Here is a 17,284-nt window from a genome sequence, read left to right as displayed (position 1 = left end):
CTAGTACATATTTCTAAACATTACTAGTTAACTAGTTCACATTTATGGCATTTCGTTTTAAATAATTGTACTTTTGGCATTACTAGTTGGGCTTAAAACAAGGATGCCGATTTCATTCTAGAACAGCTTGACATAGAGCCTAACATTTGTTACGTGTTGCTTTCATGTTTTTCCACTAGAGGACACTACACCGCTTTACTACAGTACTGGGAACCTGTACATTTAAAATTTCCAGAAATAGCCAAATGATCCTTTCAAATAGTAAATATTTTATTTTAGGTTTTTATTCACTCACGATTAAAACAATATGCTTTTAATGCTGTGTACATTTTTTATTTGAATTTTTAGCTTTTGGTGTTTGTAAAATCCAGCTTTCTGCCCGGAACCTGAAGGCACCAGATGAGATCAACGGCAACAGAGGAAGTCTCCAGCAGCAGCGTGGATATGTCGGACCCGGCAGCGCAGGCCTCACAACCCCGGCTTCCACAGACCCAGTCCGCTGGGTCAGCTGGGTCCGGTAATGCTGCAACAGGCTCCGGGTCGGGCAATAGCGACCCGGCTAGGCCAGGACTCAGCCAGCAACAGCGCGCTAGCCAGAAGAAAGCCCAAGTTCGAGCTTTCCCACGGGCGAAAAAGCTGGAGAAACTTGGCGTGTTCTCCGCATGCAAGGTAGCTAATGTAGCTAGCCAAAGTTCACAACAGAGCCGTCTTGAGATTTATTAGCGTTTATAAATATATGTTTAGAGCACAAAGTAGAAGTGGAGCAACGTCAACTAATTCCCCTCCATCGACTGTTGTAAAAATAATTTATATTCACAAATCTGTAGCCAAACCCATCAGCTAGCGTAATTGATCCGTTAGTCATTGCGGCCGCTGAATAGCCGTTCACTGTTTGTGCTTCGCGTCCTCAGGCCAATGACACATGCAAATGCAACGGATGGAAGAACCCAAACCCACCGTCAGCCACCCGTCTGGATCTGCAGCAGCAAGCAGCCAGCCTGAGCGAGCCCTGCCGCAGCTGTGGACATGCTCTGGGTACCAACTATTCAGCCTCCATTTAAACCACTGACTAAGAACAGGAGATCAGTACCGCTGAAGGGCTCATCACACTGTTTAATGCGTCTGAGGGACGACACTACAGATTCTGCACAAGATACACGGTTTGCCCTTTGCAAACATGCCCATCATTACTGTGATAGTCAGAAAATAAACTAGTTGTTCCTCCTCTGGCTTTGGGATTAATGGCAAAATTTGTGCAGAAACTGCGACTTTAAAGTCTCATTCCAATTATCTTTTGATGTAATTATGATAAGGCAGATTTTGCCTAAATCAAAAAACGTTTGGGTTTCTAGGACATCGTTTCTGAAGAGCCGTGTTCGTGCATTAGAAACCCACCTGAGTTTTGGGTGGAACTGTTGGCACGGACTGAGCCTGCTCGCATTTCCCATCATCCCTTTGTGTCCGCGCTCTCCTTACAGCAGCAATTACAAGCTTTCTCCAACGGCATGTTTTCGTCTGCTCCTGATTTACCACAATTTGAATGAAGAAATACTCAGAAACTCAGTTTAAATCTTAATTTCCTTTATCTATGTCCTCCATTACGAGAAAAAACGCTACAAGAAGATGTTAAAAACACCAAAAACAAGATTTTTACTGGAATTGGTTTTTAAGAATGAACATTGCGGTTAATATTGTGCGTCATGTTTACAGTCAGTATTATTCTGGTGCAATATTCATGCATGTATAGTTGTTTTTCCAAGTTTGAAGATAAAACGTATATATATATAGTGTAGTCTAGAGGTCTGCAACCTTTTAACACTTTTGGTGGATTTCTAACCAACAACAACCCAGTAGGAGCTACAAAGTCTTACTTTAGCCTTTTAAAAAATAAGACATTAGTTGGTATTTTTGTTATTGTTGCTGTTGTTCACTTTTCAACATAGCCCTTCAGGCGTCGCCACATTGAATCAACTTTCACGTTTTTACACCTGATGCCCGTCCTGACACAACCCTGTATTTTTATCTGGGCTGGGGACCGGCACAGGGGGACCCAAACTTGGGCCCCCTTGTTGGCTACATACTTAGACAGCAGCATATATATAATGTTGTTTTTATGCATAAACAAAGAGAAAATATCTGGGTTTGTTTTTAAGAAAAATGAGAAATGGTGTATAACTTTTGGCCGAGATTCATATGACTTCCTTTCAATAAAGGACACCTTAGACAAAGGATCCTCTCAAAGCAGCTAATGTTTTTATTGGTAGTGTAATGTCACACACTTTGTTTTACCATTGGGGGTCCATCTCAGCCAGAAAAGAGTAAATCGAACAAACTAAATTTAAATAAGAGCTAAATAAGTAACCCTTATTGTATATTTCAAACCACAAGGTACCGTACACTTAAAATCAATAAGAATTGTTTTAAAAGAATTAAAAAATCTGCTTTATAATCCAGTGCTTCTAAATTCTGGTTGTGCTTGGTGACCTCCGATTGATTTTCTGTGGTTATCGGCGCTCAACGTGTTTCAGTTTTTAGTTAATGTTTTAGTTTGACTTGTGTTACGTACTGTCTTTGGCCTGTTTGAAAAGAGTTTGAGGTTGTCTATTTTACTTTTCTTTAAGTTACTACTTAATTATTATTTTTTTACTATAAAGTTACTTTTTCAAATGAATTTTTTTTTACTTTAGCCAAAGAGCCACAATGAAGGGGAATAAGAGCCACATGTGGTGATGAGAATGTATTAGCTGCACACATCTTTTTAAAATACTTTTACAATGTTGCTCTAAGTTGAACTGTTTTTGAAAGAGAAGAATCTCTTTAAAAACTAGTACGTCAATTGTTCTGATAGCTCTTTTTTGCAGTATTTACAGATTTCTACGTTTCCCCAAACTTCAGTACAATTTTGAAAATATAAAGAGATCCCAGTAGAACATATGCATTGACTGTACGGTAATTGTTTTGCAGCGGAGCACGTGTCTCATCTGGAGAATGTGTCTGAGGAGGAGATCAACAGGCTGCTGGGCATGGTGGTTGACGTGGAGAACCTGTTCATGTCTGTGCACAAAGAGGAGGACACTGATACCAAACAAGTGTACTTTTACCTCTTCAAGGTAGCGTTATGGTTCTATGGGTTTTGGGGTGTTTTTTTTGAGCGTTTGGGTGGAAGTGGTGAGGGGCAAATTGATGTTTTATTCTCTAATCCAAGGGGGCCAAATATGGCCCAGCAAAGGTCGTCTTTTGGCCCACCAAGCCTGTAGAGGCCACGGAGTGTTCAGTTAAAACCCCTTAACCTCTTCTATTCATTCATGGAGCGACAACGGAAGTAGCAAACGGACAAGAGGCATTTTAAACAAATATGGGAGGAGGATTATTTTTCTCCAGAAATCTCTTCTCAGGCTGTTAGTCTTCTTTGTCAGCAGTCCGTGGCTGTACTTAAAGAGTACAATATACGCCGACCCTACGAGACTAAACACGCAGTTTTATCCAAACACAAAGGTGAGGCGCAAAAGACAAATTCTAGAGAGTTCCAATCTAAACTTTTGTCACAGCAAGCCACCCTCAAGATGCCCTCGGCAGCAGGGGACAGCGCCACGTTGGCTAGCTACGAAGGTTCGGCGTTAAATGCCGAGAGTGGGAGATCGAGAGAGATTCAAAGAAAAATGTTACTAACTTTTAAGTCTCACTAATGTGTGTTGCCTTGAAAAATACTAAATACAAATAAATAACCTAAACTATATTCTTTATTCTCTTCTTTTATTTCATGACTTGCAAAAAAGTCTTGAATTTGGCCCACGGACCGGGATCACATTTAGATTTACGCCCTTTTGGCCTTTGAGCAAAAAAGTTTGGTCTCCCCTGCTCTAATCCCTGCGCACTGCTTTGTCTTGTCTTGCCTTAAAACAAAAAACGTATTGTTCACATTCTTTTCTGATTACTGTCTTTCTGGTTTAGCTGCTGAGGAAATGCATCCTTCAGATGAGCCAGCCTGTTGTGGAGGGATCTCTGGGAACCCCTCCTTTTGAAAGGCCCAACATTGAGCAGGTAAACGGTGAAACTCCTCACCAAGATCCTCTAGCTGCTAGCAAAACCTGAGCATTCTTACCTGATTTGTGTTGTTTTGTTTTCACAGGGAGTTCTGAATTTTGTTCAGTACAAGTTTAGCCACCTAGCCCCAAAGGAAAGGCAGACCATGTTTGAGCTGTCGAAGATGTTCCTTTTGTGTCTGAACTACTGGAAGCTCGAGACGCCGACGCAATACCGCCAGCGCACCCAAAAGGAAGACGGGGCGCCATATAAAGTGGACTACACCAGGTGTGTGGCTTGTTGAAGAACAAAAAAGGTTTTCTGATCAATGTTGAGGGAGCGCCGTTTCATTTTGCCGTGCCTGCCAGGTGGTTGTGCTACTGCCACGTCCCGCAGAGCAACGACAGCCTGCCGCGCTACGAAACCACGCAGGTGTTTGGGCGAAACTTACTCAAGTCCATCTTCACGGTGACCCGGCGCCAGCTCCTGGAGAAGTTCCGAGTGGAGAAAGATAAACTGCTGCCAGAGAAACGCACACTTATCCTCACACATTTCCCCAAGTAAGGACCCAGTTTCATAAGCGTGGCTGCTGGACTCCCGATCCACCAAAGACCTTTGGTACCCGCTTTATTAGTGAATGTGTGTCATCAGGTTCCTGTCAATGCTGGAGGAGGAAATCTATGGAGAGAACTCCCCCATTTGGGAGGCCGACTTCACGATGCCGGCCTCAGACGGCACACAGTTGGGCCATCAGACAGGTGAGGAGGGAGGAGGTCAGACAGGAGAGGAACACATTGAAAATGACTTGATCTCAATTTATTCCAATTGATTTGATGACCTGAAAGATGGAAGACACATGGAAAATACATTTACAGATGTTTGTTCACCTTTTTTATGCAGATCTTCAGTTTGAATAATATTTCAAGTTTGTGTCTTTGGGTTTAATGCTTCTCACTGTTAATTAAACAGAATGATGCAGCTTGAGGAGCTGGCGTGTTGTTTTGCAGTGATCAGTCCGGCTGCAGTGTCCGGTTCTCCTGCTCTGTCCAAGTCTCTGAGCGGCGGCTCATCCACCGTGGACTCTGGAGGGGTGGAGCCCATCCCAGGTCTGTAAGCGCCCCCACCAGTTTAGACGGCATTCAAATACAGCAGAATGTTGTGTCTGTTTAGTGTTGTAACATTAAATTCTAAACAAACGTCTTTTATCTCATTAAAATCAGAACAGGGAAATGTGAATATTACTGTGTTGATGTCTTTACTGTATTTTTCAGACCATAAGATGCAAAAAATTATAAAGCAAAAGATCAATAAACAGAGAAAGAACCGTCTATTTTCATACAGGAAGTAAGACGACTTATGCAGCGCATAAAGCAAAATATAACATATATATAAATATGAAAATATACATGTATATTTTTAGTGACCCGCATTGTTATAATTATCCTGTTTTTTAATACATTAAATACAAGAACGATACATCATAATCTTGTGTCACTCCACCCAGCTCTTGACTACAGTACCCATAATGCCCCAACAGTCTATCAAGTGGTGCTGAATTGTAGTTTCACAAAGTAGTACTAAGACATTTTAACAGATTTTTTTATCAAAGAAAATCATTTTAAGATCAGTAAACTAAAATCAGAATTTATACATGAGGTTTACTGTTGAATTTTAAGAAAATTAAAGGATTTAAATTCTTTTTTTGGTCTGAAAATCTAGTATTGGCATATTTACACAGCAAAGTCTGTTTGAGTACGTTTTAATGAAGCTGTAGAATTTCAAATTTTAAAGAAGTTATTTTCTAAATAACAAATTTTGGGCAATTTGTTATTGTATTTGTTGCAAATGTTGTTTGATTCAGTGTTTTTAAGTTCAAAGTTGTGCCTGTAACGGTTAGCAGACATTCACAGTAGTGTCAGCAGCTACTTTCACAAATGTCCTCGTCTAAAACCTCTCGTTAACACTTCACCTCCACCTCCTTTGTGTTTTTTGCTCAGGCGAGAAGCGGAAACTACCGGAGGCGCTAACACTGGAGGATGCCAAGCGGATCCGTGTGATGGGAGACATTCCTATGGAGCTGGTCAACGAAGTCATGATGACAATCACAGATCCTGCCGCCATGCTGGGTCCAGAGGTCGGTCCACCGCCCATCTCCCTCCATTTTTGGGCGTGTTTGAACATAAGCTTCAACCAAAGGAGAAATCTGCTCTGTTTTCATTTGTAGTCTTGGAAGACCCACTCCTATCAAAATAGTGTTTTGAACATGTTCCTGTGGCATTTGTTTGACGATGGAGGACATTAATCAAGAAAATCGAGCTTAAAATTGCTCTTCTGAGTATTTCTTTATTCAAATTGTAAATCAGGAGCTAAAAAAATGTATATTTGAAAAAGAGCTCAGTTCCATGTGTGAGCTCCACAGAGGGGAAGGAGGAGGCAGGGTTGCTCCACACCAACAGTCCTGTCCACAACTCAGAGCTAAACTTCTAATGAATTACTTCCGCTCTGCAGAGACTATGTCCTAGAAAACCTCACAGGTTTTTGATTTTGGCTAAAAAAGACATAACTGATTAAAAGACCACCGGGAACGCTTTGAAAATAGATCAGAAGATGATCAGAGTGGGTCTTTAAGTCTTCATTAGACGTAGTTACACCAGAGTTTGTTTTCTAAACGTTTGTTTTAGTGATTGATGAGTTTGCTCAGAGTTGAAGTTGTTCTGTTTAGTCATCAGAAAGCTGCTCATCCTATTCCATTAAATGAGAGAGTGAATGCTGGCCATCTATTAAACCAAACCACTAATGTATCCCTCCACATACAGTCCTCTTGTTCTGATCAGAGGAGGGTTTTCGTCATAAAGTTGAACGGCTAAACGTTTGTCCGCAGACGAATCTCCTCACACCGAATGCCGCCCGAGACGAGACTGCCAGGCTGGAAGAGAGGCGCGGCATTATTGAGTTCCACGTCATCGGAAACTCCCTTTCCCAGAAGTCCAACAAGAAGATCTTGATGTGGCTGGTGGGCCTTCAGAACGTCTTCTCTCATCAGTTGCCCCGCATGCCAAAGGAATACATCACACGGCTGGTGTTTGACCCGTAAGTGGACGTTTCCAAAGCAGACGGGACACAGTCCCACCCCCCTGTCCTGACAATAGCACTGGTTATTTCCTCTTTTTTTACAGGAAGCACAAAACCCTCGCCCTGATCAAAGATGGCCGTGTAATTGGAGGCATCTGTTTTAGGATGTTTCCCACTCAGGGCTTCACAGAGATTGTCTTCTGTGCCGTCACATCCAACGAGCAAGTAAAGGTATTTAAAACCTTTCTTTTAAAAAATAAAAAAATAAAAGATCCATGTGGCGCAAAAGTCACACTGCAGCCTCTGCTGACAGGGCTACGGCACGCACCTGATGAATCACCTGAAGGAGTACCACATCAAACACAACATCCTTTACTTCCTGACTTACGCTGACGAGTACGCCATCGGCTACTTCAAGAAGCAGGTTTGCTTTTTCGACCTCTTTTGCCCTTACCTGCCTGCATTCCCTTTTTAAAATATTTATATCAAATTCAACCCCCCCCCCCCCCCCCCCCCCCCCCCACACACACACAGGGGTTTTCCAAAGACATCAAAGTGGCCAAGAGTCGATACCTGGGATACATCAAAGACTACGAGGGAGCGACGCTGATGGAGTGCGAGCTGAACCCCAGAATTCCTTACACGGAGCTTTCTCACATCATTAAGAGACAGAAGGAGGTTTGTGAGGACTAAACGGCAACCGTCTGCTTTCTTTGAGGTGTTGGTCTGCTTCTCTAACTGTCATTTGATGCTGGATTTGCGGTAACAGATTATTAAAAAGTTAATTGAGAGGAAACAGAGTCAGATCAGGAAGGTTTACCCAGGTCTCACGTGCTTCAAAGAGGGCGTGCGGCAGATCCCAGTGGAGAGCATTCCAGGCATCCGTGAGTCTTATGTCTTCTTTAAGATCATTCTCCATGAAATTTCACTGGTGTCAAAACACCAACAAATACTGACTTCTTTCAGGGGAGACAGGCTGGAAGCCCAGCAGCAAAGACAAAAGGTAAGAATAATAACTTAAATTCCAATTTTTCTTATTTTTTTCAGAAATAGTTGTGGATTAGGCCTCATGTTCTTGTTAACAGGTTTGTTTGTTTGTTACATTTTGTTCCTCCACAGTAAAGAGGTGAAAGACCCCGATGTTCTATATAACACACTGAAAAACCTCCTGGCCCAGATAAAGGTGAGGATGACCTTTTGACAAAAATAAAAGCACGGAGACCAATCAGATCACCGTTTCCTCAACAGACCCATCCAGACGCCTGGCCCTTTATGGAACCAGTGAAGAAGTCCGAAGCTCCGGATTACTACGAGATCATCCGCTTTCCTATTGGTGGGTGCCTACTAGGGCTGCACGATACGAGGAAACCTCGCCATTCGTGATATTAGTGATCAATATTGCCATGACGATAAAACTTGCGATACATGAACAACCAAAAAACCCCAAAACATAATTTCCATTTCATGGAAACAGTTTAATTTAAATAAGAGTCAAAATACCTTAAATTATACTCCAAATGACCCTCGCCTACATAAAAGGCGAGCATCTAACATGAAAGGTCAAATGCATAAAGGGATTTTATTTGAATTGTTAAATCCTTTAAGCTGCCATAGGATTGTTTAAGGTAAGCATTTATCGCAATTTTCGCTGACTTTTACGAAATGTGTATTGCACAGCTTCATATAGCGATAACGATAAATTTGTGCTTTATTGTGCAGGCCTTGTAAAAAGTGTATTCATTTCCATAATGCCTTTCTAAACTTTCATAGAAGATTCAATGCCCACTGTTTGATTGATTTCCAATATTTATTTATTTTTACATAAATTGGGGTTCCAGTTCACAACCCAGAAAACAGAAAAATTGGAATACTCACTTGGAGAAATCACTGTTTACTTGTCAGTTTTTGCAAAAAGATAAAGACAGGGATTATGATCGCGTCAAAAAGAAAAAAAATTCAAATCTTTAATCGCATGGACAGGTGGCAGGTCCTGCTGGAGGATGAAATCTGCATCTCCATGCGGATCCTCAGCAGAAACAATCATTACCAACACCCGGGCTGCAGCCCAAAATCATGACTCACTGTGGAGATTTCACACTGGACCTCCAGCAGCTCGGGTTCTGCTCCTCAAGTCTTCCTCTAACATTTAGACCTTGGTTTCCAAATGAAAGACGCTCTCCTTTATCACAAAACAGGACGTTGGATCTCTGGCCAACAGTCAAGCTCTTCTTCTCCTTGGTCCAGGCTCCGATGGTTTGATGCGAGGAACCCGACAGTTATAGCCCATCCCTTGAAAGCGTCTGAATGTGGTGGTTTTTAAAGCTGTTCCTCCACCTCATTCCGCTCTTTCTGGAGGTCTGCAGGTTCTTGAATTTTGTCCTATTGATAATCTGCTGAAGCCCAAGGTCGTCTCACTGGTGCATCTTCTCCTGCCACTTTCCACAAAGCTTTCCGTTGATCTGCTTGGACACCGCGCTCTGTGAACAGCCAGCCTCCTTAGCTCCTTTAGTAGCTGACCCCTGGAGGGGATCTATGATGGTCTTCTGGCTAGTCTAAAGTCTTCCCCACATTGAATCCAACTGAGACAATTTAATGACATCTGTGGAACCTGTGCAGGTTTAGTAGGCGATTAGTTAGGGGAAAGTTAGTTTAAAACATTCGTGTTGTGCAAAATGTGGGCAGATTTCTCCACAGTAGTTTTTGAAATCCTGTTTTCATGCTTTTTATGAGCTGGAACCCCAATTATGTACTGGTAAAATGAAGCAAATAAATACATAAAGTCAATTAAACACTAAGCCCCCAATCTATATTCCATGAAAGTTACATTTTTAATGGAAATTAATACTTTTCAATGATGTTTACATTTTTTGTAAAGGCTCTATACACAGCCATCTTCTGTTTTCCTTCTAATTTAACTTCAAATATTGTTTGCTTCTTCATTTCATCCACACAGATCTGAAAACCATGACCGACAGGTTAAAAAACAGATACTATGTGACCAAGAAGCTTTTCATCGCTGACCTGCAGCGAATCATCAGCAACTGTCGCGAGTACAACCCTCCAGACAGCGAGTACTGCAAGTGTGCCAACACCCTGGAGAAGTTCTTCTACTTCAAATTAAAAGATGGAGGCCTCATTGACAAATGAAGATCCTGTTTGCTAGTCGTCAAATCTCATACCTGAGTTAATAATGGCGCGAGTGCAAAATAATCTCGTGAAGAAACGGCTGAGAGCCAGTTAAGACATCACAAGTGTCATCTGTCATTTTTATTTAGTTCTCAATGGGAGAAACCTGAATATAATTCACGTCACATTAAGTGTACCAAAGTTTCAGGTCCGAGTTAAAGAACTGCTCCACCTTTCACCGATGTTTCTGCTTTTAATTTGAAACATAAGCGGGTTGTTCTGGTTTCGTCTGCGTCTGTATTTGTTCAGGATTTCAGAGAAAAACCTTCGGACCTAAAACCATGTTGCCTTCTGTTACTGACAGACACTTGAACGTCGTGGACAGTCTCCAGGATGTGAAAAACCTTAATCAGTCATTTCATTCAAATAACTTCCTGACTTTTTTTTTTTTTTTTTTTTTTGAGTGTAGCTCTATTATTTATACTTTCTTTATGTGGAAAAACAACACCTAATTAGTCCAATAAACTGTTGTCTATATTTGGATCTGCAGCAGCAATCACACTGTTCCTTTGGGCCAAACATGTTCTCATTCCACTCCGTTTCTGTCGGCTCACATTTGACCATGTTGGCAGTGATTTTCTTTGATTTTTTAGCACTTTTTTTACACAGGCAAAAAAAAAAAGGGAAAAGCGACTCAGCTGCAGCTGTGAGGGTCTTGGCTTTCTTTCACAAAGACACAATACAAACTGAAGTGGTAAAAAAAAAATGCATGATAGTTTACATTTATAGAAAAAAAAAGAATAATTTTGTTGTTACTAATGCTCATTTTTGTTTTGTTTTTGTACTTGAATTAATTCTTACCCACGAGGTGTTCTCTTGTTGACGTGCTTCCTGAGATTTCCCACTTCTTTCGAGGGAATTATTGTCAAATGTTTTTTTAAATTTTGTTTTAATTAATTATTTATTCTTAATATTTGTGCACAAGTCAGTTTTGTACTCGAACAATGACAAACATTGACAAATTCATGAAATGTGTTGCTTCATTCAGGGTTCTTTCTAGTATTGTGCTCCTGCTTTGTAGACCTTGATGACATTTACTGTAATATCATTTTTTAATTTGGCTTTAATTTTTTTTTGTATCTGTTAGTTTCCAACCTCTCAGGTAAGGGAATAATTATCGACAACAAACACATGTATAAACGTGAGTCACTCGGAGTCCCCAGGCGTGTTCCAGCTGCAGAAGTCTTGTCTAAACCAAATAAAGTCAGCACAGTTGATCCTTTCTTGTGTATTTATTTTTGTGTGTCTGAAAAAAGATTTTTATCAGTTAATAAACTTATGTAAATATCATTTGCATGCATAAAACCTTTAGTTTATTCCACCAAATGAGTAATTTAGAGGTATTCTGATGTTAATATGGTTACAGTTTTAATTTCCCTCAAACTGATTTTACACTGTTAAGTGTAACTATATCTTAATAGTCGTTTTTATTTCATTAAAGAATAACAGAAGTCTGAACTGACCAATCTGCCAGTGCTGCAGCTACCAATTACGCTTTTACAGCAATTCAGATTTAAATGAGGTTAGTTGGTGTCTGAGTGAAGCTTGTTTTTCATTTCCTCCCCTAGGAAACAGTCTTCATGCATAATGCACTAAGCTTTTATTGTAAATCTGCAGAACCGCACCTAAAACCACAAAGAGGGTTGGTTCCAGCCTATTATCCTGTGCATCACTTGATAACTGCTTCATCTTTCTTTTTTTTCACTTTTTTCATGTGTTTTAAATGTTATTTTCAACCACTAACATGCCAAAATGAATTTGATACAGTTTTTGAAAAAGTAACATTTTCTTTTACATTCTTTTGCACTGTGAGTTCTTTCAAATGTGGTTTTGGTGGCTTTTTGTGTTGATTTAGGTACTTTTTGTTGTTGTGTTGTTCCCGGAAGCAGATGAGTAAATGAAACCTAAAAGAAAAGAGAGGATGAACTCAGTCAGTCCAGCTCAAACAAGCTGTGAGTTTTGCTTTCCTGGCGTGTCACAAAAGGTGGCTCTGCGAGGGCAGATTCAAAACACCCAGGATGTCTATGTGGCTTAAAACACACCCTGCAAACAACTACCAGAGATTCCATTGATGAGCAGGATTCAGGTTTGTGATATCAGACAAAAGTGAGTATGAAAGTTCCTCTTTTGCACAGTGTTACTCCGTTTTTTGATGTCAATTCCGAAAGGATGCCAAGTGTTGTTTGTCACACGCCCCCTCAGCAGGGCTACGTTTCTCTGATCAGCTGACTTTTGCTTTCGTTTTCCAGTTTAAACGTCACACAGCAGACTTTAAAACCCCAACAGCAGATCTAAGCAGCCGTAGAAGGAGAGGTGAAGCTGCAGGCGTCCTGCTGACTCTAAAAGCCTTTTCTCACGTCTGGCACACACTAAAGGAGGTGAGCGTTTGGTCTTATTGGATCTAGTTCCCTTGATTGAGTATAAATTGCTGTCCTGCACAGTTTGAGACTTTGGCATTGCATCACAGAGCACGATGGCAGATTTTGAACTGTACAAATACCAGGAGGAGGTGGTAGAAAGGGCTCTGAAGGGAGAAAACATCATCATTTGGCTGCCAACTGGTGGTGGGAAGACCCGAGCAGCTGTGTATGTGGCCAAACGGCACCTGGAGACCACGGCAAATGCTAAAGTGGTCGTCTTAGTCAACATGGTAAGCTGAAACCTTTTCTACTGACATTATTATTAAATGATATAAAGCTATGGACTACAAAGGTTTGATGCGTTCTTCTTTAGGTGCACCTAGTTGACCAGCATTACAGCAAAGAGTTCAAGCCTCACCTGGGCAGCCTTTATAACCTCATAAAGGTCAGCGGAGTGAGTGAGGAGAAAGATTTCTTCGGGAAAGTGGTGCAGAGGAACGATGTGATCATCTGCACAGCACAGATTCTGTATAACGCTCTGATCGACAAAGAGGAAGCTAAACATGTGGAGCTTTCCGGTCAGTGGTTACAATCATAATCCCTTATAACTGGTAGGTCTCCATTAAGGACAACACCACTATGGTTTTGTGCAGATATTACTCTTCTGATCATCGATGAGTGCCACCACACTCACAAGGAGGCGGTTTACAACAAAGTGATGCGATGCTACATGGAAAAAAAGTTAAAAGGAGAACGGCAGCTGCCACAGATTCTGGGTCTGACCGCATCGCCGGGAACCGGAGGAGCGAGGATCCTGGAGGATGCTGTGGAGCATGTGCTGGAGGTCAGTTTTATAACATCACCAATCAAACGTACCGCTTTGTCTGCTCATCGTTGCCGCCTTTTCTTCAGATCTGCGCCAACTTGGACTCAGCTATAGTGTCGACCAAAAACTATGAGCCGGAACTGATGAAGAAGGTGCCCAGACCCGTCAAGACCTTTGACATTGTGGAGAAAAGACACGCTGTAAGTCTGTTTTTCCAACTTCTCAAAGCAGTAATAGAATCCAATCTACATAGTTATGCCGGGTTTCTGTCAGGATCCACTTGGAGATCATCTAAAGTGGATGATGCTGCAGATCCACGACTTCATGAACCTTCCTCGTGACGCCAGGCTCAGACAGTGTGGAACACAGGAGTATGAAGCAGATGTGGTGATTTTGGAGCAGCGAGGTAGGACTGTTGCTTGTAAAGCATGTCCATGAACATTTTGCGTCTTCAGACCGTCATCGTTTGGGTTTGTTTTGGAGCAGGAGTTCGAGAGAACAACAGATTGGTGGCCCAGTGTGCGCTCCACCTCAGACAGTACAATGACGCCCTGCTCATCAATGACACTCTGAGAATGATGGATGCATATCGCTCCCTGGAGGAGTTCTATGACTCAAAGACCACCACTGCCATGGATGGAACAGACTTCTTCTTGTTGGGCCTTTTTGAAGGTGGGAGGTCCTAATCCTTTACCTCATGTTTTAGCTTTACCCCAGAACACTTTTGCTATAAAATGTTACGCTGTCACTTTTGCCAGGTAATTTTTACCCGATATAGTATACCCAACAAAAAGTACTTGTCATAAAAAAATAGATCAAAACATGACAGCACATGATACATTTTCTTTTATTTTCAACTGAGTGTAACAAAATGAAAAAGAAAAACAGGAAGTTCCTAAAAACATGCTCAAAAATTACAGAAAAATTAGGAATTTGAGAACAAAAATACTAAAATTATACTGGAAACTTTGGTCCACCCATTCCCTGGTACAGACTCCTTGACACGCAACATATTGAAATTCATGTAAAGAGTTTTGCTCAGGTGAAAATCACCCGGCGATAGTGCTCTAGGGTCAAAAATCTCCCTCCTTTGTCCAAGGAAGCATAAAAAAGAATCTGCTTTTTCCTGCAGAAAATCAAGTGGAGTTGAGGAAACTTGCAGCTGATTCTCATTTTGAGAACCCAAATATGGCCAAGCTGGAGAGCGTCCTGCTGCAACAGTTTGGTCCTAGTGTCAAATCAAGAGGGATCCTCTTTTCTAAAACCCGCCAAAGCACCCGCTGCCTGTTTGACTGGGTCCTCAAAAGCAGGGCCTTGCAGACAGCAGGCGTTAAAGCAGCCATCCTCACTGGTGCTGGAAACGGCATCACTTACATGACACAGGTGTGTCACCAGGCATCAACTTTGAATATTCAAATGACAACAATTCCTCAATGATGTGTTTGTTTTAAGCTAAAAATGGTTTTCATTTCATGTCTTTATGGCAGAACGAACAGGCAGAAACAATTCGCAGGTTTCGCCAGGGTGACCTCAACCTCTTGATCTCAACCAGCGTGGCTGAAGAAGGCCTGGACATCCCAGAGTGCAACCTGGTGGTGCGCTACGGACTGCTCACAAATGAGATCGCCCAACAGCAGGCGAGCGGACGGGCCAGAGCGGTAGACAGCCAGTACTCCGTGGTTGCTCGTGCAGACGGAAAGGAGGTCCGGCGGGAGCGCATCAACGAAGATCTGGAGGTGCTGACTGCCAAAGCCATCGCTGCGGTGCAGAGGATGACTCAGCAAGATTTTCGCAGAAAGGTAAGAAACGCATTTTAAGCCTTTGTTGCAACTGCCAACGTGGCTCAGCTTTACTTTTTAAAACCTAGATATCTAGTCTTCAAAATGAGGCTGTCATCATCAACAAGATTTTGGAGACCAAAAAGATGGAGAAGAGAGCTCGCTTTCAGGCTTCCAGCATCCGCTTGTTGTGTCGCAACTGTTTTCAGCCCGTGGCTTCCGGCAGCGACATTAGACTCCTGGAAAAAGCTCACTTTGTCAACATTAATCCAGACTTCAAGTGAGTTTTTTTATTTTTTTAAATTTGGTTAAAATGAATGAATGATTGTCTTCTCTAATGACACTGTTTGTTCTCAGGAACCACTTCAAAGTTGGTGGTCAGGTGGTGCTACCGAGAAGCTTCGAGGACTGGGAGCCTGGCTGCAGAATCAGCTGTAACAATGGAAACTGCAACAAGGTGACACTCCCACACATCCTGGTACTCTGCCGCGCTTAACGCATCGTCTGTGGAAGAGAACTGGAGTGAGTTTGAGGTTTCCCAGAGAAAACGGCTTACTCCCAACAAAATGAAGTCAATTCAGTCGCCATTTTTCACAATATGGATGCCACCATGTTGGAGCCAGATGATGTTAGTAAGCAGTGATTGGTTCGAGTCGGTCTGAGTCAACGTTTCCATGGCAACTGCTCAATCAGAAGTGAGCTTGTTAGAAGGACCGTTTCATATAGAGTGGCACATATAGAGTTTCACATATAGAGTGGTGTGATTAAATGTAAAAAGTCCATTAGAAAATGAAAAGTCCATTTTCAAAACACGTAAGCTAACTCAGAACTGTGGTAAGTCACAGTCTACCAGGATGCCAATCAGAGTGGTTATTCTGACAAATCTAATGAGTAATAGTTGTTTATTTCTCATTAGAAGTATATGAGATTTTGGCTTTTTGGAGCCAGCGGGCAGCACGAGGGAGGAGGAGCCAATCAGTCCAGTTCTCATCTACAGTCCGTGGTTTAATGCGGTTCGTGTTTTTATTGTTTTTCTGTTGATTTCCAGGAATGGGGATTTCAGATGAAGTACAAGAAGGCTATCATTTTACCAAACATGGCCATCTGTAACTTTGCTCTGGAGACTCCGGGTGAAAGGATGACTGTGAAGAAGTGGAAAGATGTTCCATTTGCAGTTGAGGACTTCAACTTTGAGCAGTACTGCCAAGACCACCACCCTGACCTCTTTGACTGAGACAGATGGGCTCCACCTGGATCATCCTTCCATTTTCTTTATTTAAATATAAAACATTTTAACTGTTGCTTTATTTATAGTTCAGAACCTGTGTCACATCTAGACCCACTAGACAGTGAGCTGAACCTTTATTCATCAGTGATTTGTGATCTTCACTGATGTCCATGGATTACATGAAATCTTTCCACCTTTATCCACCTTTGTCATGGTAGGGAGAACACCTCAATGTAAGGGTGGGGTCATCTAAGATAGCACAAGGTTCTTGACAATGCCTCAAGTCTTCTGTAATTAAATGTTCTTTTCATATCCACTAGATGGCAGTGTTGGTTTTTGTGTAACTTTCTGAGTTTCTGCTTTCTCCAAACTTGCAAAAAGAATGTTATTATGACACAAAGGAAATGTGTCACACCATAGTGAACACTGTTGAAGATGAACAATGACAACAACAAAAAAAGACCTCAGAAGAGCCGGCTTTTTTAAAAAAAAAGTCAAATTTCTGTTTTTATTCCAGAAGAAATTGCTCATTGGGGTCTTGAAAATTTTGGGGAAAAAATGAAAAACTTGCAATTTTTAAACTGTATTTTAAGGACCAACAAAATGATGATCTGTCAAAACCAGATACATTTTAGTTTAATTTAAGTCTTGGATAACAAACCTGAGAGAACATTCTTAAGTCGGTCTCTTAAGTTTCTAAGTTTACACTTGCATTATAATTGTTATGTTCTGTATGCCTCCATGGTGCTAACATTTTAGCCTCTATTCCATTCTATTCTATTTTAGTCTAACTTAAATAAAAAATAATAAT

At 41.5% G+C, this 17,284-nt stretch overlaps 2 protein-coding genes across 3 annotated transcripts; both read left to right on the top strand.

Annotated features, from left to right (window-relative positions):
- The first annotated feature begins 365 nt into the window (after positions 1-365).
- kat2a (lysine acetyltransferase 2A) lies at positions 366-11,503 on the top strand. The gene is made up of 18 exons (XM_023957428.1): positions 366-669; positions 912-1,035; positions 2,965-3,110; positions 3,952-4,041; positions 4,130-4,311; positions 4,392-4,583; positions 4,675-4,781; positions 5,031-5,129; positions 6,021-6,157; positions 6,905-7,113; positions 7,200-7,326; positions 7,409-7,519; positions 7,630-7,773; positions 7,865-7,979; positions 8,062-8,098; positions 8,215-8,278; positions 8,344-8,428; positions 10,049-11,503. The coding sequence occupies exons 1-18, from the start codon at positions 400-402 to the stop codon at positions 10,240-10,242; spliced, it is 2,433 nt and encodes an 810-aa protein (XP_023813196.1). The 5' UTR covers positions 366-399; the 3' UTR covers positions 10,243-11,503.
- Positions 11,504-12,525: 1,022 nt separating this feature from the next.
- On the top strand, positions 12,526-16,795 carry dhx58 (DExH-box helicase 58). 2 transcript variants are annotated; one of them, XM_004071291.4, is made up of 12 exons: positions 12,526-12,659; positions 12,749-12,931; positions 13,015-13,219; positions 13,295-13,485; positions 13,554-13,667; positions 13,741-13,873; positions 13,954-14,139; positions 14,600-14,850; positions 14,955-15,266; positions 15,335-15,525; positions 15,603-15,702; positions 16,294-16,479. In XM_004071291.4, exons 2-12 carry the CDS (start codon positions 12,755-12,757, stop codon positions 16,477-16,479), a joined length of 2,046 nt encoding a protein of 681 aa, XP_004071339.1. In that variant the 5' UTR covers positions 12,526-12,659; positions 12,749-12,754. The 2 variants fall into 2 exon arrangements, with proteins under 2 accessions (XP_004071339.1, XP_020560799.1); XM_020705140.1 differs by lacking the exon at positions 12,526-12,659 and having other exon boundaries at positions 12,755-12,931; positions 16,294-16,795.
- Positions 16,796-17,284: the final 489 nt, after the last annotated feature.

The sequence above is a fragment of the Oryzias latipes genome, chromosome 8 (assembly GCF_002234675.1).
Source record: "Oryzias latipes chromosome 8, ASM223467v1".
NCBI lineage: Eukaryota > Metazoa > Chordata > Actinopteri > Beloniformes > Adrianichthyidae > Oryzias > Oryzias latipes.
Note: the sequence above shows the minus strand (reverse complement) of the source record. Positions and strands in the feature narration are given on the sequence as shown.

Excerpts from the sequence above, each read along its gene's own strand:
- kat2a (XM_023957428.1), top strand. The coding sequence starts at position 400 with ATGAGATCAACGGCAACAGAGGAAGTCTCCAGCAGCAGCGTGGATATG. Across the intron at positions 4,312-4,391 it reads TATAAAGTGGACTACACCAG|GTGGTTGTGCTACTGCCACG; the intron begins GTGTGTGGCTTG and ends CGTGCCTGCCAG. Across the intron at positions 7,774-7,864 it reads TCATTAAGAGACAGAAGGAG|ATTATTAAAAAGTTAATTGA; the intron begins GTTTGTGAGGAC and ends TTGCGGTAACAG.
- dhx58 (XM_020705140.1), top strand. The coding sequence starts at position 12,755 with ATGGCAGATTTTGAACTGTACAAATACCAGGAGGAGGTGGTAGAAAGG. Across the intron at positions 13,668-13,740 it reads TTGTGGAGAAAAGACACGCT|GATCCACTTGGAGATCATCT; the intron begins GTAAGTCTGTTT and ends GGTTTCTGTCAG. Across the intron at positions 15,267-15,334 it reads AGCAAGATTTTCGCAGAAAG|ATATCTAGTCTTCAAAATGA; the intron begins GTAAGAAACGCA and ends TTTAAAACCTAG.